Source organism: Lepidochelys olivacea (assembly GCF_965140295.1).
Source record: "Lepidochelys olivacea isolate rLepOli2 genome assembly, chromosome: 10".
Lineage (NCBI taxonomy): Eukaryota > Metazoa > Chordata > Testudines > Cheloniidae > Lepidochelys > Lepidochelys olivacea.
The window spans coordinates 51,948,001-51,968,701 of NC_140420.1; the positions used below are offsets into that span (position 1 = coordinate 51,948,001).

General features: G+C 38.8%; 1 protein-coding gene across 1 annotated transcript in view; it reads left to right on the plus strand.

Moving 5' to 3' along the window:
* HERC1 (HECT and RLD domain containing E3 ubiquitin protein ligase family member 1) overlaps nt 1–19,908 on the plus strand; it is a 213,642-nt gene extending 193,734 nt beyond the window's left edge. Inside the window, exons 64-78 of the mRNA XM_084641722.1 lie at nt 3,271–3,409; nt 3,940–4,121; nt 8,422–8,577; nt 9,210–9,332; nt 10,068–10,170; nt 11,027–11,196; nt 12,624–12,762; nt 13,074–13,243; nt 13,681–13,850; nt 14,225–14,390; nt 14,960–15,036; nt 15,845–16,097; nt 16,366–16,518; nt 17,640–17,945; nt 19,266–19,908. Coding sequence (XP_084497848.1) covers nt 3,271–3,409; nt 3,940–4,121; nt 8,422–8,577; nt 9,210–9,332; nt 10,068–10,170; nt 11,027–11,196; nt 12,624–12,762; nt 13,074–13,243; nt 13,681–13,850; nt 14,225–14,390; nt 14,960–15,036; nt 15,845–16,097; nt 16,366–16,518; nt 17,640–17,945; nt 19,266–19,451 — 2,493 coding nt within the window. The 3' untranslated portion in view covers nt 19,452–19,908. The remainder of the gene's footprint in view (nt 1–3,270; nt 3,410–3,939; nt 4,122–8,421; nt 8,578–9,209; nt 9,333–10,067; nt 10,171–11,026; nt 11,197–12,623; nt 12,763–13,073; nt 13,244–13,680; nt 13,851–14,224; nt 14,391–14,959; nt 15,037–15,844; nt 16,098–16,365; nt 16,519–17,639; nt 17,946–19,265) is intronic.
* The last annotated feature ends 793 nt before the right edge of the window (nt 19,909–20,701 follow it).

The following is a 20,701-nucleotide window of genomic DNA, read 5'->3' on the forward strand; positions in this document are numbered from 1 at the left end:
TTGCAACGCCAGACAGCTACCGGTCAGTTGGGAATCAATTTGGAGTGGGCAAATCTACTGTGGGGGCTGCTGTGATGCAAGTAGCCCACGCAATCAAAGATCTGCTGATATCAAGGGTAGTGACCCTGGGAAATGTGCAGGTCATAGTGGATGGCTTTGCTGCAATGGGATTCCCTAACTGTGGTGGGGCCATAGACGGAACCCATATCCCTATCTTGGCACTGGAGCACCAAGCCGCCGAGTACATAAACCGCAAGGGGTACTTTTCGATAGTGCTGCAAGCTCTGGTGGATCACAAGGGACGTTTCACCAACATCAACGTGGGATGGCCGGGAAAGGTGCATGATGCTCGCATCTTCAGGAACTCTGGTCTGTTTCAAAAGCTGCAGGAAGGGACTTTATTCCCAGACCAGAAAATAACTGTTGGGGATGTTGAAATGCCTATATGTATCCTTGGGGATCCAGCCTACCCCTTAATGCCATGGCTCATGAAGCCATACACAGGCAGCCTGGTCAGTAGTCAGGAGCTGTTCAACTACAGGCTGAGCAAGTGCAGAATGGTGGTAGAATGTGCATTTGGATGTTTAAAGGCGCGCTGGCGCAGTTTACTTACTTGCTTAGACCTCAGCAAAACCAATATTCCCACTGTTATTACTGCTTGCCGTGTGCTCCACAATATCTGTGAGAGTAAGGGGGAGACGTTTATGGCGGGGTGGGAGGTTGAGGCAAATCGCCTGGCTGCTGGTTACGCGCAGCCAGACACCAGGGCGGTTAGAAGAGCACAGAAGGGCGCGGTACGCATCAGAGAAGCTTTGAAAACCAGTTTCATGACTGGCCAGGCTATGGTGTGAAAGTTCTGTTTGTTTCTCCTTGATGAAACCCCCCGCCCCTTGGTTCACTCTACTTCCCTGTAAGCTAACCACCCGCCCCTCCTCCCTTCAATCACCGCTTGCAGAGGCAATAAAGTCGTTGTTGCTTCACATTCATGCATTCTTTATTCATTCATCACACAAATAGGGGGATGACTACCAAGGTAGCCCAGGAGGGGTGGTGGAGGAGGGAAGGAAAATGCCACACAGCACTTTAAGCACAGCACTTTAAAAGTTTACAACTTTAAAATTTATTGAATGACAGCCTTCTTTTTTTTTGGGCAATCCTCTGTGGTGGAGTGGCTGGTTGGCCGGAGGCCCCCCCACCGTGTTCTTGGGTGTCTGGGTGTGGAGGCTATGGAACTTGGGGAGGAGGGCGGTTGGTTACAGAGGGGCTGCAGTGGCAGTCTGTGCTCCAGCTGCCTTTGCTGCAGCTCAACCATACACTAGAGCATACTGGTTTGGTCCTGCAGCAGCCTCAGCATTGAATCCTGCCTCCTCTCGTCACGCTGCCGCCACATTTGAGCTTCAGCCCGCCACTTACTCTCTTCAGCCCGCCACCTCTCCTCCCGGTCATTTTGTGTTTTCCTGCATTCTGACATTATTTGCCTCCACGCATTCGTCTGTGCTCTGTCAGTGTGGGAGGACAGCATGAGCTCGGAGAACATTTCATCGTGAGTGCGTTTTTTTTTCTTTCTAATCTTCACTAGCCTCTGGGAAGGAAAAGATCCTGTGATCATTGAAACACATGCAGCTGGTGGAGAAAAAAAAAGGGACAGCGGTATTTAAAAAGACAGATTTTATAAAACAGTGGCTACACTCTTTCAGGGTAAACCTTGCTGTTAACATTACATACATAGCACATGTGCTTTCGTTACAAGGTCGCATTTTGCCTCCCCCCACCGCGTGGCTACCCCCTCCCCGTGGCTAACAGCGGGGAACATTTCTGTTTAGCCACAGGCAAACAGCCCAGCAGGAATGGGCTCCTCTGAGTGTCCCCTGAAGAAAAGCACTCTATTTCAACCAGGTGACCATGAATTATATCTCACTCTCCTGAGGATAACACAGAGAGATAAAGAACGGATGTTGTTTGAATGCCAGCAAACATACACTGCAATGCTTTGTTGTACAATGATTCCCGAGTACGTGTTACTGGCCTGGAGTGGTAAAGTGTCCTACCATTAAGGACACAATAAGGCTGCCCTCCCCAGAAACCTTTTGCAAAGGCTTTAGGAGTACATCTAGGAGAACCGTGAATGCCAGGGCAAAGTAATCCTTTCACATGCTTGCTTTTAAACCATGTATAGTATTTTAAAAGGTGCACTCACCAGAGGTCCCTTCTCCGCCTGCTGGGTCCAGGAGGCAGCCTTGGGTGGGTTCGGGGGGTACTGGCTCCAGGTCCAGGGTGAGAAACAGTTCCTGGCTGTCGGGAAAAGCGGTTTCTCCGCTTGCTTGCTGTGAGCTATCTACAACCTCATCATCATCATCTTCTTCGTCCCCAAAACCTGCTTCCGTATTGCCTCTATCTCCATTGAAGGAGTCAAACAACACGGCTGGGGTAGTGGTGGCTGAACCCCCTAAAATGGCATGCAGCTCATCATAGAAGCGGCATGTTTGGGGCTCTGACCCGGAGCGGCCGTTCGCCTCTCTGGTTTTCTGGTAGGCTTGCCTCAGCTCCTTCAGTTTCACGCGGCACTGCTTCGGGTCCTTGTTATGGCCTCTGTCCTTCATGCCCTGGGAGGTTTTGGCATTTCGAAAACTGGAACGGAGTTCTGATAGCACGGATTCCTCTCCCCAAACAGCGATCAGATCCCGTACCTCCCGTTCGGTCCATGCTGGAGCTCTTTTGCAATTCTGGGACTCCATCATGGTCACCTGTGCTGATGAGCTCTGCATGGTCACCTGCAGCTTGCCACGCTGGCCAAACAGGAAATGAGATTTAAAAGTTCGCGGTTCTTTTCCTGTCTACCTGGCCAGTGCATCTGAGTTGAGAGAGCTGTCCAGAGCGGTCACAATGGATCACTCTGGGATAGCTCCCGGAGGCCAATACCATCGAATTGTGTCCACAGTACCCCAAATTCGAGCCGGCAACGTCGATTTAAGCGCTAATCCACTTGTCAGGGGTGGAGTAAGGAAATCAATTTTAAGAGCCCTTTAAGTCGAAATAAAGGGCTTCATTGTGTGGACGGGTGCAGGTTTACATCAATTTAACGCTGCTAAATTCGACCTAAAGTCCTAGTGTAGACCAGGGCCAAGAAATATGTTGGTGGTTGTCCAGAACCTGCTGTTTTCAGCTTTGTAGTCTCAATTCAGGTTATGAATAAAGACGAAGTTAGCACATTTTGGTTCATGGTTTGTGATGTAATTGCATTAAAAAACCCTAATTTCTTTCTTTAACCAGGTTATTTGTGGTCAGAACTGTACTTTTGTCATTCAAGCTAACGGTACAGTTTTGGCTTGTGGAGAAGGGAGTTATGGCCGATTGGGACAAGGAAATTCTGATGACCTTCATGTGTTAACTGTTATTTCAGCACTTCAAGGTAAAATTGTCTTAATTTTTTTGAGTTGTTCTATTAGTGAAGCAGAAGTTGATATTTCAAAAACTAAAAGGACAATTGTCTAAGTCTTTACACAGATTTACTGAATAAAATAATGTACTTTACTCTCTTTAATAAAAATCTTATATTCATATTAATTTGAACAGATAAACACATGTCTGAGTCTCTTTTGATGCATTTATTCAAGCCTACTTAATGTTTTTAAACTTTATTATTTATCATTTTAAGTAGGACTGAAAAAGGAAATACATTTATGTAACTGAACACCTACCCAAACTTAATAGACTAGCACAGTAGAATTAGATAATTATTAACATAATATTTGTTATTGCAGCAGTTCAAGCATAAGTTATATCTTAAAGTAAAGGAAGACTGTATACAGGGTTGTATATACAGAGCTGATTCCATTCACTAGCTTGTAATTGTTATTATTGTGGACTATTTTGTACAATGCAAAATAACTGAATTTATATTTCTAACTTATTCTGATATTGTTTTTCATTTTGTTTAAGGTTTTGTTGTAACACAACTAGTGACTTCTTGTGGATCCGATGGACATTCCATGGCTTTGACAGAAAGTGGTGAGGTCTTTAGCTGGGGAGATGGAGATTATGGTAAACTGGGCCATGGGAACAGTGACAGACAGCGCAGACCCAGGCAAATAGAGGCCTTACAAGGAGAAGAAGTGGCACAGGTTCAAAACAAATTTATTATTCACCTATTAAATGTAGACATAATAGTTGCTGCTAGGAACATTAGCTAGGGCTCATTAATAAATGCTGGTAGGCAACTGGATGGTTCACACAGGGATTGACAGTGGAATGTGGAGACTTTCTCTTTAATGTCACAAAATCGAATTAAGCACAGGTAAGTAATGAATAAAAGTCGTCATCAGCTGATGGTTCTCTGGCCATTGTGAAATGAGTTGGTGGTTTCAGTCAAGTTCCCAGCTAAGAGTGTCAGCAGCACAAAACTTCTGTGTGTGTGTGTGTGTCTGTGTGTGTGAGAAAGTTTAGTGGACTAATAGAGTAGTGTTGGTGAAGCTTCCATTGCTCCTGTCTGTGCTGCACCTCTTTCAGTCTCTAGGTCACCTGCCAGTATTTAGCTGTAGGTGGAGGTTAGCATTCCCAAGCGACCTGACTCCAAGAAGACCCAATCCTGGCACACTGGGCACTAACGGAGCGCTCAAAGAACATAAGGCTGTTGCAGAGAAGCTAAGTGAATTCTTTGCATTGGTCTTCATTGCAGAAGATGTGAGGGAGATTCCCACACCTGAGCCATTCTGAGGAACTGTTCCAGATTGAGGGGTCTCTAGAGGAGGTTTTGGAACAAATTGATAAGTTAAACAGTAATAAGTCACCAGAACCAGACCACAGAGTTCTGAAAGAACTCAAATATGAAATTGCATTACTGTTAACTGTGATATGTAACTTGCCGCTTAAATCAGCCTCTGTACCAGATGACTGGTAGATAGCTAATGTGGTGCCCATTTTTATAAAAGAGTCCAAAGGTGATTCAGGCAATTACAGGCCAGAAAGCCTGACTTCAGTACCAGGCAAATTGGTGTAATCTATAGTAAAGAACAGAATTATCAGACACAGAGGTGAATGCAATGTGTTGGAAAGAGGAAACTCGGCTTTTGTAAAGGGAAATCATGCCTCGCCACACTATTAGAATTATTTAACAGTGTCAGCACATGTGGACAGTGGTGATCCAGTGAATATAGTATACTTGGATTTTCAGAAAGCATTTGACAAGGTCCCTCACCAGAAGCTCTTAAGCAAAGGGCGTCATGGGATAAGAAGGAAGGTCCTCTAATGTATCAGTAACTGGTTAAAAGATAGGAAAGAAAGAGTAGGAATAAACAATTTTCACAGTGGAGAGAGGTAAATAGCAGGGTTCCCAGGGATCTGTACTGGGACCAGTGCTGTTCATCATATTAATAAACAATCTGGAAAAAGGGGTAAATAGTAAGGAAGCAAAGTTTGCAGACAATACAAAATTCCTCAAGATAAGTCCAAAGCAGACTGAAAGAGTTACAAAGGGATTGCACAAAGCTGGGTGACTGGGCAACAAAATGGCAGATAAAATTTACTGTTGATAAATGCAAAGGAATGCACACTGGGAAAACATAATCCCAACTATACAAACAAAATGATCGGATCTAAATTAACGGCCATCACTCAAGGAAGAGATCTTGGAGACACCGTGGATTGTTTTCTAAAAATATCTGCTCACTGTGCAGCAGCAATCAAAAAAGCTATCAGAATGTTAGGAACATTTAGGAAATGGATAAATAATAAGATGGAAAATATCATAGTACCACTGTATAAATCCATGCTGTGTCCACACCTTGAATACTGCGTGGAAAAAGTATAGAAAAGGGCTACCAAAATTATTAGGGATATGGAACAGCTACCATACAAGCAAAGATTTAAAAGACTATGACTCTTCACCTTGGAAAAAATATAACTGAGCGGGGATATGATCGTGGTCTATAAAATCATGAGAGAGTGCATGGATAAAGTGAATAGGGAACTGCTGTTTACCCCTTCTCACAAGAACCAGGGGTCACCCAATTAAATTAATAGGCAGAAGGTTTAATACAAACAAAAGGAAGTACTGCTTCACACAACACACAGTCAACCTGTGAAACTCATTGTTGCGACTGTTGTGAAGGCCAAAAGTATACAGGGGTTCAAAAAAGAATTAGATAAATTCATGGAGGATAGGTCCATCAGTGTCTGATAGCCAAGACAGTCAGGGACGCAGTCCCATGCCCTGGGTGTCCATGAACCTCTGACCACTAGAATCTGGGCTAAATGACAAGGGATGAATCACTAGATAAATTTCTCTGTTCTGTTCACTCCCTCTGAAGAATCTGGCACTTACCACAGTTGTAAGACAGGATACTGTGCTAGATAGATCATTATTCTGATCCAGTATGGTGTTCTTATGCCAAACTAGTTTTTTTCACTAGCTCTAAATTCGCTTAAATGGTGAAATACAGTACTAGTACTGATGTGTATTGTAAAAATATACCAAAAAGTGCCTGTCTTTGGCTGTTGGTGTCTTTAACCAAAATTAAAAGCAAAGCCAGCAGCTAGTCTGCACACACACACACAAACAATAACAAATTAATATAAATCAATCCCAATAATAATTTTATTGCCACACAAATATCGGCCCCTTTTCATGCCCTTCACTCCTCAAAAGCCTAGGTAGATAAACAAGGTTGCAGCATGCCCTGGAGGTCAAGAAATTCAGATGGTTTCAGACCAAGTTGGGGAGTTGGTTTCAAAATTAAGGACACTTTGTGAAGAATGCATTGAGGCAGCTCCCTCTCCTATACTAAAGGACTGCAGCCCAAACATCTATGCTGATTGCAACTGTGCAATATATCTATATTGACTTGAATAGTTGACAGTACATACTTTTAATCTCAATTACCATCATATATGCTATCATTTGGTTCAGTTTCAGTTTGAAAATGTCAGTAAATATGACTGACATACTATGTTGACTGTCTTAAGGCAACCACTGTATCTTCATGCTTAGCTGCATCTGTGTTCAAATATTAAAACACTACAAAGTTGTTTTTGTCTGCATTCGCCATGGACAAATAGGACATCATTGATTTTTCCATATATTTGCAATATAAAATAATTTTGTGCATCTAAGTGGTAGTGACTGGCTAAAGATTACTACTATAGTTTTACATCTCTAAAATAAGAACAGTTTTGCTGAAGATACCTTAAGAAAAATACCGTATTTTTAACATTATGCTTAGTTTTGGAAAAACTATACATTTCCTGTAGTTAATATTGCACATTTTACAAATTTCAAATAAATGTTTCAAACATTCTGCAGTCAAACGTGTTGTAACATGTAGGCAGTTATTAATTTTTAAGTAGTTGATACTTATATGAACAGGAACAATATTGTAAACAGAGGGGGAGGCATTTTATCTTTCATATCATGGTTCATTAGAAAACTTTTCTATCTTTATATTTTTGATGTAACCAGGGGATGAGCTGACTTATCAGACATAGTGTACGTGGTGATCTGATATTTTATGCACTGTATTGTGACGTTCTTTGACAAACATGGGATAATGGAGTCTAAATTCTTTACTGAGAGAGAGAGAATTCCTTTCTTCACTGTTGATAAGGCCCTTCATTTTAAGTTTTTACTGATTTTTACTAAAAAAAATCCTTGAGTTTTACAAAAGCTATTATTTGTTTTTTACTGGTTTTCATCCAAATTTTGAACCACTGAAAATACTGATTATATTAAGAAAATCTGATACATTACACTAGGTACACTGTGCTTTTTTTCTGTCCTATCATCCCCCAATATTTACCCAGAAAACTCTGAAGTTAATTTTTTGCTCCGATTTTCACCCTTTTTTTTTTAAAAAAAAATTGTAATTAACACTCATAAATTCCTGGGAAATTTTAAAATAAAAACTGAAACAAAGGTCTTTGCTATAAGTAATTCTTTTGAGACTAAGATGGGGAACAGAATACAGAGGTGGGGAATTTACACAGTATTTAATTGACCTGGTAATGTAATACTAGAAAACAAGGCAAATCAGTTAGCACACTTTTTTAAAGAATTAAGTAATCACAGAAATATAAATAAGAATCCCAGCTAGGTGTGCTGGTACAAATTAAAGGAAGTGAACTCAAACTCCTTTCTTTACTGTGCAAACAGATTATTGGGAGGGTTGTGGGAAAAACTCTTCTGTCTTTGGTTATGATTTGATTCCCGTGTCATCCTATATTCAGACTTTTTAATTGTTTTATGACATTGTTATTGAAATACAAGAAGAGTCTAAAACAGTTAATTTATTCAGTTAGTCTAGTTTTTAATTGTCCTGTTAAACTGTAGTGAATGACTAGGTCTGCATTCAGAAGGTTCTTTTCTCTTCTTTCTTGAATTGTATGGTGCTAATATTCCATTTTAAAATTCATATTAATTCTGGCTTCTAGATGTCATGTGGCTTTAAACACTCAGCGGTGGTGACAGCAGATGGCAAACTGTTTACGTTTGGAAATGGTGACTATGGTCGACTGGGTCTAGGAAACACTTCCAACAAGAAACTTCCTGAAAGAGTGACAGCACTGGAGGGTTATCAAATTGGACAGGCATGGTTTATCTAGTGTTACTTACATGAAATTATGTAACAAAATGTATTTTGTTAGTAACTGTTGTGCTTGAGGATGTTCAGTTGCTATGATCCTTAGTAGTGTCAGTTTAAAAATTCTCTTTATAATTTTTGTTGGTTTTTACTGCCTCTGCATTTTTAATACACTCAGAACACTCTCAAATATCTAACCATAATAATCTCTCATATTTTTTTTTATTGAATAATCTGATCCTTTTGCTGAAATGGTGTGTCCCTATTTTGCAACATTTATAAACATTGAATTGTGAAAAAGGGAGTGATAAAATTGGGGTTTGTTGTTTTTAGCCCTAACCATTAGTGAATTAATGTTTAAAGAACTCCAGTGAGGATATATAATTTGAAAGCTGTTCTATAGTTTGGGTGAGGGAAGAACTGTCTAAAGAATGTTATCTAAGGGTGTCAATGTATAAACCCTACTACATTTCTTTAGTATAAAATTTTAAACAAAGGTTTTAACATTTTTTCTAAATATTTAGAAAAGCGTTTCGGGGGGGGGGGGTTGTTTTGTTGGTTTTTTTCAGAATATGGCATTTTATTTTTTGTTTCAGTAAGTTGATGAAAAACTAATTAAAACTGTATTACAATTACCAGGTGGCCTGTGGACTAAACCATACTGTAGTTGTGTCCACAGATGGCTCAATGGTGTGGGCTTTTGGAGATGGAGATTATGGAAAACTTGGGCTGGGAAATTCCACAGCAAAATCCTCACCACAGGTTAGAATTCATACTGAAATTATCCTTTGAATAATTGCTTAGTGTCTGTAAATGTGTGTTTGCAATTTGAAAATTTGCAAAATGTGTGTTTGAAATTTTTAACTTCTTATTTTATTTCATTTTTTATGTGATGTAAATTTTCAAAAAGGCATAAGTAACTTTCAGTGGGACTTAACTACTTTTGAAAAGTTTACTGTGTCAAAATATTGGCTAATACAGTTACATGAATCACTAGCTGGTATTTTTACAACACTGGTATCTGAGGGTTGGGTTTTCAAAGGAGCCTGTGGGAATGAGGCACCCAACTTCCATTGAAAATTCCCACCTGAGTGCTTAGAGTACAAACAATTATCCATTGTTTTGTTAAACTGAAACTAATAATTGCCACAATGGTCTCTCTAAACCATATCAACCACCCTTCTGCAGCTCTAGAAATAGTAAAAACCTGAAGGCTAGCTTGAAGGAGAGAAATGTTTACCTTAGTATAGAGATGCACTCAGACTCATTTAATGTGGAATAATGTGTTAAAAGAATGAAATTTTACAAGAAATTAGTGTCTTTGTTTAATACATTCAAGTTTAATACAGGAACCACACTAAAGCTATAACATACAGATTGTCTTTCTGAGAATTTTAAACCACTTTTTGGGGGGAGGTGGAAATGGAGGAGTTTTTTGTCTGCTTTCCATTCGTATACTCGTAATACAGTATTTAGCTCTTTCTTTCCTGTTCGCAGAAGGTTGATATTCTTTGCGGAATTGGAATAAAAAGAGTTGCCTGTGGAACGCAGTTTTCTGTGGCACTGACGAAAGGCGGCCATGTATATACTTTTGGACAAGGTCAGTTGCCCATATGGAGGGATTTCTGTATTGTAGGCTTTCATACGTTTAAAGATATATAGAAGCCAATAATTTTAGATTATTGACCCCCACCATATGGTACCTACCCAACCATACAGTACATAAGCGATCATTTATAGGCTTGGCAATTATTACTGTATAATTCCCACCACTGTTGCATAACCAGTAATATAATCATTAAAAGTAAAAAGGAAGAATATTAGATGTAAAATATATGAAATCATAATACGGAGTTTTACTCTATAGATTTGTGTAAATGTGACCACCTGAGACCAACTACTTCTTGACGCATTCTTAAAGTCCAAATTAATAGCTGTGTATCTATTTTTAAAGGAAGACAAACTTAATGTAGGTTTCATAGTAGCACTAACCTCATTTACCTATAACCTTTCAGTTCTTTTTCCTGAATCTTGATTAATTTTGATATGAACAGAGGTAATGGATTATACCCATGATCAATTACTGTCATTAACCATGCACTTACAGAGGCTGTGTAGAAATATATAGAATTGAGGCACCAAGTGAAATTAGTTAAATGTTTTTCATTTACCCCCTTGTGGACATCAACCTGAATCACAAAATCACCATACAGTCTAGCACCAAAAAGTGTGATTGGCTTTATCAGGCTTAAAACACAAATAGCAGGAACTTCAGATCAGTACTGAAGGGATACTGACAAAGCTTTTCAGGGGAGTAAGTGCCCCCTAGGTCTGTCTCTAGCCAATGCCATTAGTATCCCACATGAATGCTATCTGTCTCTCCCCATAATAAAATTAACCCTTAGAAAGGACTGGGGTATTTGTGTACTACATGAGAATATTTTGTGCAATTTTAGATCGGCTGATTGGCTTGCCTGAGGGCCGAGCTCGAAATCACAACAGACCACAGCAAGTTCCAGTGCTGTCAGGAATCTTCATTGAAGATATAGCTGTAGGAGCAGAGCATACACTAGCTTTATCATCATCTGGTGATGTGTATGCCTGGGGTAGCAACTCGGAAGGACAGGTGTGTACAATACCATGTTTATTTCAGGTGTTCATAAGAATAAGTATAGCTTCCTAGATGGACTTGGAATCTTTTAGTGAAGAGTAAGTAAAGAAAAATACAATGCAGTATTGGCACTCTTGCCCTCTCCCCAAATTAAAAATGTTATAATAGAGATGATTGAAAATATGATGAAAATGTCACACATTTTTTGAATTTTTTTACTAATTTCTCAATTTCATCTAATTTTTTTAAACATAAAACTTTTACAACCAATTTGAAACTTGAAAACAAGCTAAAAATTTCATCAATTTTTTTTCCATTTGCAAAAATCTAAATTCCAACAAAAAAGGTCAAATTTGAACATTTTGACCAGCTATAGTTATCAGTAAATTTTCGTGGTCTGTTGCAGTAGTTATTGGCCTGTTCTGGCGCATGACCCAAAAAATGTCCAATGACCCCCTGGTTTCTGTCAAACCATTACAGATTCATGGGACTTTTGGATTTGGGTTATGGGATGGCATTTTGACCATTTTGTGGGTTGCAGATTTAAGCAGGAGGCTTGAAGTGTGTGAAACTGGTGTTCTGAGGATAGTAGAGGGATTGGTACGTCGGCATTGTTGGGGTGAGCAGGCTATTTTGAATTAATCCCTAAAGGGAAAGCTTTGGGCTTTCTCTGTAGTGAAAGTATTGTATTTTTATGGAGGGTAAACATTCTTTGGTTTAAAAAAAATATAGTCTGGATTCTAAAAGACTGTTAGTTCTATATGTCTTCTGCTGCAACATCAATGATTTATAACTTTTATACAGTTATTTATATCTTTGGTTTTAGAATATGAAATTCAAATGGTATTCAGTAGGAAAAGCTAATACATGCAATAAATGTTTGTCTTTTACAGAGGATACATTTTAAAAGCCTATTGTGGGAATTTATATATTAGAACCAAAAAAACCCCAACTTTAAATGGCAAACACAGAAATAATAAAACACAAATAATAATCATTATTAAACAAACAGTCATTATGAGCCATTGAATCACAAAATGTATATTTTTTTTATTCTGCAAAATACTATGTACAAAGTTGGTCACAAATCATAAACCATTAGTCAGTCTAAAAGCTATCAGGTATGTAGGTCACATTTATGTGGAATAGCTTATCCTTTTTGTATTTAAATGTTGTCATATTCATGAAATGTGATTTAGCAGATGTAGGCAGCTATTTTCTTTAATCATAGGTGTAATATTATATTAGAGGAATATAGCTAGTAAATGCTATATCACATTCTCTAGTAAAAGCATATGTTGAGAGAGTCATCTTACCAGTTTTCATCTCCTATTCCTTTTGAACATCTGCTTAGAGAATTTTGCAAATAATAAAGCTAATTTTTGGTCCCATTAGTAGAACCTCATGATGCATCCTTTTTTAAATCTCCTGTAAATTGCTAGCTTGGACTGGGCCATACCAACCATGTCAGAGAACCAACCTTAATAACTGTTCTACAAGGAAAGAATATTCGACAGATCTCAGCAGGACGTTGTCACAGTGCTGCATGGACTGCCCCACCTGTCCCACCAAGAGCTCCAGGTGAAGAATAGATAATTGCTTGTATTTTAATTTTATTCTGCTTTTATGAGCTTTTAGTGCATGTCCACATACACAGTATTATACAGGAAGAACCTGTTAAAATTTGTATGCAGTGTTATTGTAGCTGTGTCAGTCCCAGGATATTATTCGAGAGACAAGGTGGGTGAGGTAATATCTTTTATTGTCTATTAAAATTTGTTTCACTGTAGGCCCAAAACTGCTTCCACTGTAGCCCACAGGAATTTTGCCATTAGCTTAAAGAGGAGCACGATCAGGCAGTTCACGAAATAATTTCCTGTTTTCTGTGGTAGGTGTATCAGTGCCTTTACAGCTTGGTTTACCTGATGCCATTCCACCACAGTATGGGGCACTGAAGGAAGTGAGCATTCATACAGTGAGAGCGAGACTCAGACTGCTGTACCATTTTTCAGACCTCATGTACTCTTCTTGGAGATTACTTAATCTCAGCCCCAATAACCAGGTAAAACATTATTTTGAAAAGAGTTAACAAATTTATTTTTGTGCCTTGTCACCAAAGTGTTCTCCCCCAAAATCCAATTCTGGTAATAGTGCTCTCTTGTCTTTGTGTCTGTGGAATAAAAACTTAATTAAATCAATCTCTCCCCAAAATAGTTTTAATAAAGTCTGATTTATGTGAACCTTGACATTTCAGTATCTTAATGTCATAAAAACCATTAGCCTAACATCTATAACTGGTGAAAAACGTTTTGTAAGATTCTGGTAAGACTAAAATCGTTTTTCCTGTTATTTTTTTTTGTATATTTTCATTAATTTCTGAACTATTATGAGAAAAGTTCAGGTAGTATTTAATTATGGAGATTCTTATTCCGGAAGTATTGGAATTAATATGAATAAACAAAAGCATTTTATGTTTATGAATATGCTGCTGTATTACAGAACAGCACATCTCATTACAATGCTGGAACATGGGGAATAGTCCAAGGACAGCTAAGACCCTTATTGGCACCAAGAGTCTACACACTTCCCATGGTACGCTCCATAGGAAAAACCATGGTTCAGGGGAAAAACTACGGGCCTCAAATTACTGTAAAAAGAATATCAACCAGGTCAGTATTGGCTCCTTTGTGTTTGTGAAAGATTTGATGTCAAGCCCTAAGTCAACCCACACAGTGGGTTAATACATGGTATAGGGATGTGATTTCTAAAGCATGCTAATATATTGTGCATTAATTGGTCTATGTAGACCCTGCTATAATGTACCAAAAGCTCTCCCTCATGCGCTTTCCGCTAAAGTGCACTCTGGAACCTCTAGTGCGCACCACGAAAGCTCTGTTTGGACCAATTAACACACAACATTTTAGTGTGCTTTAGAAATCAGCCCTGTAGTGCACATTACCCTACTGTATAGCCAAGCCTTTAAAGTATACAAAAGTGATCTTTCTATGAACTACATTTTCTGTCACTTTCTTTTTCATTGAAGAGGTCGGAAATGTAAGCCTATTTTTGTACAAATAGCAAGACAAGTGGTAAAGCTGAATGCTTCAGACCTTCGCCTACCTTCCCGTGCCTGGAAAGTGAAATTGGTTGGAGAAGGGGCTGATGACGCCGGGGGGGTGTTTGATGACACTATTACAGAAATGTGCCAGGTATGACAAATGTTTTAAATATCTTAAAGCACACAATTTGTTTTTCAATTCCTATGACCACTTCCTGTTATGCAGCACTTTGGCCCAAATCTTCTCATCTGATTCCCAGCCTGTGTACTAGTGTGTGCACTGGGTACCTCCATGAAGGAAAGAAATCCTTCTCCTTGGACCCATACCTTCGAGTGGCAGCAGTTCTGAAGCTACACCAGGGCCACCATGCATCTTCCACAACGTGGGGGGAGGACAGCAGATCTTGCATAGCATGTTAACTCTTGATGATGGTGCCATTAAATGCTGTTACTATAGTATGTACATAGGTATTCTGTGCTAGCTTCAGAAATGCAGGAAAATCAATTTAAATAAAATACCATCACAAATGAGACACAGATTTCTGGTTCTTAGATTATTCTGTTGTTTTCTTCTAGTTTTATCATGGTAAAAATATTTACCATGTGCTGATTTCCTAAAAAATAAAATTCAACATACTACTGCTGGCAAAATTATCATTAAGATAATACAATGTGCTGAACTATAATATTTAAGAAGCACTTTATATTTTTATTTTTAAGGAACTTGAAACTGGTGTGGTAGACCTGCTTATTCCTTCCCCAAATGCTACTGCTGAAGTAGGCTACAATAGGGATAGGTAAGTTGGACAGCATTTCATCTTACTACAGGATATTAGCTGACAAAATGGAAGAAAGAACTTCCTGTAACAGCTGTTTGACAAATGTTGAGGCTTCTTGATTGCTCCTTCTTCTTTGAGGCTTCTTGATTGCTCCATCTGCACTTTTCTTTTTCACCCTTGTATGTAGGGGTTATTTCAAGGTGAGGGAAAGTGCAAGGCCAGGTAATGGTTCCTAAGAGGTAGCTCTACAGCTAGGTTTGCTGGAGAATAAATTAAAGCAACACTGAAGGTGCTCTAGCTCAGTGGTTCTCAACCACCTCGAAGCAGGGCCAGCGTTAGACTCGCCTGGGGCTGCCTGGGACCCTGAGCCCTGACACCCTAGGGCTGAAGCCAAAGCCTGAGCAACTTAGCTTTGCAGGGGCCCCTGTGGCATGGGGCCCCAAGCAATTGCCCTGCTTGCTACTCCCTAATGCCAGCCCTGGTTTTTATATGCAGAAACCAGTTGTTGTGGCACAGGTGGGCCGTAGAGTTCTTATAGTATGTTGAGGGGCCTCAGAAAGAAAAAGTTGAGAACCTCTGATCTAGCTTGTGGCTGGCCAGTTTGGCTCTGGCAACTTTCAGGATTTGGGAAGAAAGGGCAGAAAGATCACATCAATCTACCTATTCTCCCCTTCTCCAGATTTGCAGAACACTGCTATGGTGAACTTGGGGATCTTGCATATAGATCTTGCATCCCTGCATATAGCTGTCTTTTAACTTGAAGCAATATGAAGAAGTGAGAGGTTGGTTTTACTGAAGCCTTTACATTGTTTCTGTTTTCTTTTAGGTTTCTTTTTAATTCTTCAGCATGTTTAGATGAACATTTGATGCAGTTTAAGTTCTTAGGCATTCTGATGGGCGTGGCTATTCGTACCAAGAAGCCTTTAGATCTTCATTTGGCCCCAATGGTTTGGAAGCAACTTTGTTGTATCCCACTTACTTTGGAAGATTTAGAGGAGGTGGACTTGCTGTATGTGCAGACCCTCAACAGCATTCTTCACATTGAAGACAGTGGGATTACTGAAGAAAATTTCCATGAGGTAAGCTATGGAAATATGCTTCCTCCCTCTCCACCACAAATCTTCTGAATCCAGTTGTTTTTATAGATTGACCTAATTACAATGCACTAATTTAAAAAAAAAACTGAGGTGGCATTTATACTTTAAGGTAACAGACACCTCATAATTGCCTCTGATGGATATAACTATGAATATCAGATTATTGCTAAGTGACTTAACGGTAATTTTTAATTCAATTCTTTACCCAAATATCTTATGCTGCACAATACTTTTTCTTTTCTGTTAATAGATGATTCCTCTAGATTCCTTTGTAGGCCAAAGTGCTGATGGTAAAATGGTTCCCATAATTCCTGGTGGGAACAGTATCCCACTTACCTTTTCAAACAGGAAAGAATATGTGGAGAGGGCAATTGAGTACAGACTTCATGAAATTGACCGCCAGGTGAGAATCTCACTGAACTCGACCTATTTTGTTAACTGGATGGTGACCATCACAATATGCCAGAAATAACAAAAGTTTTGGTTTATACATTTATTGGATTTTTCCTCTGTGTTTTTTCAAATAATTTGTGAATCATTTTTAAATTAAATCTGATTCACATCTCAGCTGTTACCTAGCTGTCTATAATGTCAAGAAAGACCACAAGAGTACTGAAAAACTGAGGACTTGCTTTATATTCATCTGAATTGTCCCACTGAGATCATTAAACTGACTGGGAAACTAAACAGGGATCACACAGAAAGCTCAGCACCTTTAACCCTGCATTTACAGCAGCACATAATCTGGCACATATCATTGGGAAGTAATAATATTTGTTTAACTTATTAATGGACTGTGGATATATTTTTACTTAATATTTACCTTACCTGCTTTTGACTAGTAACTGTAAACACTTCAATAAGTGGATTGAAAAAGTAAGTAGTAATCTATGTAAATACTTTTGTATCATCTGCTGAAAAGCTATTTTGTGACTTATACAGTAGCATTATGTGAATCAGATGAGAGCCTTGTGTCTTAATACAGCAACATTACATTAGGGAACTAATTTTCCTCTTTCTCCAAAGATAGATGCACACAAGGTCACATGGCTGTTCCACTTTAGGGCAGTAGCCCTCTCAATACTGACCCCAAGACCTTAAGTCTTTCAGATCAAAGATAGACTTTGTTTTTAACATAGTTTCATCCCAGTCCTAGCAGGATGCTGGCAACAAAGTTTTTGGTTTAGCAGACGCTCATTTGTGTTGATAACTCTACCACTTTTTTAGATGGTTTTATCTGAGGTTTTTTTCTTAGCATGAAAGTGCTATAAAATCATTTTGGTCAAAGATAATTCTCTGCAACACATCAACAATTTTTGAGGGGGAATGTTATCCTTTGAAGGGAGCCATATGCATTACTATGTGGTATTTTTGTATTTAGGCAATGACTTAAACTGTACCCTTAGCCTGTTCATCCACATGTGTATTCATTCTCAAAGTCTTAGTTTTTGCATACAGATTGTGTGCTAAGGATCCAAAATAAGTGTAATGACTCCTTTAATAACTATTCTTTTTGTGTTAAAGGTGGCTGCTGTGAGAGAAGGAATGTCTTGGATTGTTCCAGTTCCCTTGTTGTCTCTTCTGACTGCTAAGCAATTGGAACAGATGGTTTGTGGAATGCCAGAAATCTCAGTTGAGGTCCTGAAGAAAGTTGTGCGGTACAGAGAGGTTGATGAACAGCATCAGTTAGTTCAGTGGTTCTGGCATACCCTTGAAGAGTTTTCAAATGAGGAAAGAGTCCTTTTCATGAGGTTTGTGTCAGGAAGATCTCGACTGCCAGCAAACACTGCTGATATCTCTCAGCGATTCCAAATAATGAAGGTTGATAGGGTAAGATGCTATTTTCTTAATATGTTGTTCATTTCTGTCCACTTTAATCAATCCTTTGGCAAAAAGAGCGAAGTTTCACTAACATTAAGCCTGGAGGAATGGAATGAGCTTCTGACTGCTAGAGCCATGGGATTTAATTATATGATATGATAGTGCCTAACATTATAATAAATATGATAGTGCCTAACATTGCATGAATTATAGCATAATTCACTCAGGACTTTGAACATATAAAGTGTAAATGTAATTATTAGGTGGAGTTCAGGCTGGTGTCTAAACAACACAGTGTGAATTATTGTACCATATTTAATCTACAGTAATTTTCTACTACAGTACATTTTCTGATTTAGTATTTTAAAGATTAAAAAAAACAAACCTTAATGAAGTCTTGTTCCATCTCTATGAAAGCGTTCTCAATATACTACATTATAGAATGACTTGAGAAAATGGAAAATAGAAATGGAGCTGCTAAAACTGTTGGCATGTTAATTGCCACCAAATATCACCCTCTTACCCATGTGGAAACCCACTAGATTCAGACACTACCCCAAGAAACACAGTTACAGCTCACTGGCTTCTAATGCATTGGTTGAAAACTGACTGCAGCTATTTCTTAAGATTTAGAACAAATAAAGCTACCTGATGGATATATCTTCATGAAAATTAAGTATTCACATTACAATTGCAACAGTCCTCCTCTGTATTATCATAATATGAAAAGAACGTTAAAAGGGATATTCATGATATTTTGAAAACTAGATAGCAAGTAGACACTGATACTATTTTGCTGCTCCTAATAATTAAGCTCTGCACTTTAATTTCTGTTTAGAAAATAACTTTCTTAATCTTGCATTCAAAAGGTTTGTTTTTGGGGGGGTTTTTTACTTTTAAATTTGGAATAATTGCAATATGTCTGCCTGCATGCCCCCTGTTGTTTCAGTTGGATACAAAAATTTTACTGCTTGGTCTAAATTATTATTTAATATATTGCAGTAGACAAACGCCTGGAAGTTCCACTCTTAAAAAAGATGCATGTCATTGGTGGTTGAAATCACTTATTGAGTGGACGATAGTGGTGGTGTGTTAATTATTTTGGGCTGAACATTTTTATAAAAATATAAGATGGTACTAGTCTTGTCTTTTTGTTCAGAGGAATTCTTTACTGCTTGTTGGCTTGATTAATGAGACCTTATTGTGGATGAGAGAGGCATGCTTTTTTTAAAGTTTGTTTTTTGGGGCAGGGAAAAATAGTGAATTTGCTACACCTTTTAATTTCCTTTGCAGTCTTAACCATGTCCTACTTTTTGTCCGTTTCCACAGCCTTATGACAGCTTGCCTACCTCACAGACTTGTTTCTTTCAACTGAGGCTTCCACCATACTCCAGTCAACTAATCATGGCAGAGCGTCTGCGGTATGCAATCAATAATTGCAGGTCTATAGATATGGACAATTACATGCTCTCACGCAATGTGGACAATGCAGAGGGCTCAGACACAGATTATTAACTTTCTGTGAACAAAATCATCTTCCTTTTATTACGGATAGTGCCCTAAGTCCAATTCAATGTTGACACAATTTTATGGTAACCATAGATGTTTTAGGAGCATAAACAGACATTAATAAGCAGTGGCCACATTTTAGTTACTCTAAATGTAACAACAAATTAGATGTTTTTATTTTTTGGTGATTGTTTAAAAAAGGGTGGAGGGGGGGCAAAAAAGTGCAGTCAGTAAGTTTTTTCCATATTTTGGTCACTTTTGATAATTTTGCATGGAGCCATTTTGGTTCATTTTTTGTTGGGAATGGTACATTTGTAAGCCCTCCCAGTGAACATGAAGAGTTGTACATTGTGTATAATTGTTCATTAGCAAGGACAGTTTTACATGAGTAGTCCTATATTTATTTTGTTTTAATTTGAATTGCCTGTGCAGGGTTCCTTATGCGGAGAAAATAAAGCAAATACAGGAATGAGTGGGGTTTTTTTGTGTTTTCAACTGTTTACAGGGTTTATTCAGCATTTATAAATTTAGACTTTTAAACTTCTCAGTTAGCAAATCTGTAAGGATGTTTGAAATAGTGTCAGATAGCTTATTTGCAGATGAAGAGCCATTGTACATGTGGTTACTGTGCATTGCATGTTAAACAGTATACCAGCATTTTAATAACATTGCAACATTGACTTACATCTTGTCTATACACAGTTTTGTCAACAAAAGTCAGCTTTTGTTGACAAGAGTGGAGGTGTACACACTGAAATGCTCCTCCCACCGATACAACTCCCCTGCTATACCAACATAATAAAACCACCTCCACGAGTGACATAGAGCTTTTTGCAACGTAGTTAGAGTGACGCAGCGTCAGTGTAGACACCTCACTTGGTTATGTTGCCCTAATTGGCCTCCAGGAGGTGTCCCATGATGCTTATCATGACCGCTCTGGTCATCAGCTTGAACTCCGCTGCCCTGAAGGTACACAGGTATGCACCCCTCTCCCCTTTTAAAGCCCAGGAATTTTTGAAATTCCTCTTCCTGTTTGCTCACCATGCACAGTTCCCACAGCATGTTCCCAGCTGATCGTGCCAGCTTTACGCAGCAAACACGCTCCTGCGTGGAGCACACCAGAGCTGTTGGATCTGCTAAGTATATGGGGAGAGAAGGCTCTGCAGTTGCACCTTTGCACCAGCTGTAGGAATTTTGATACCTACGAGCTGATTGCTAGTGGCATGCAGGAGAAGAAGCATGAAAGGAACATGCAG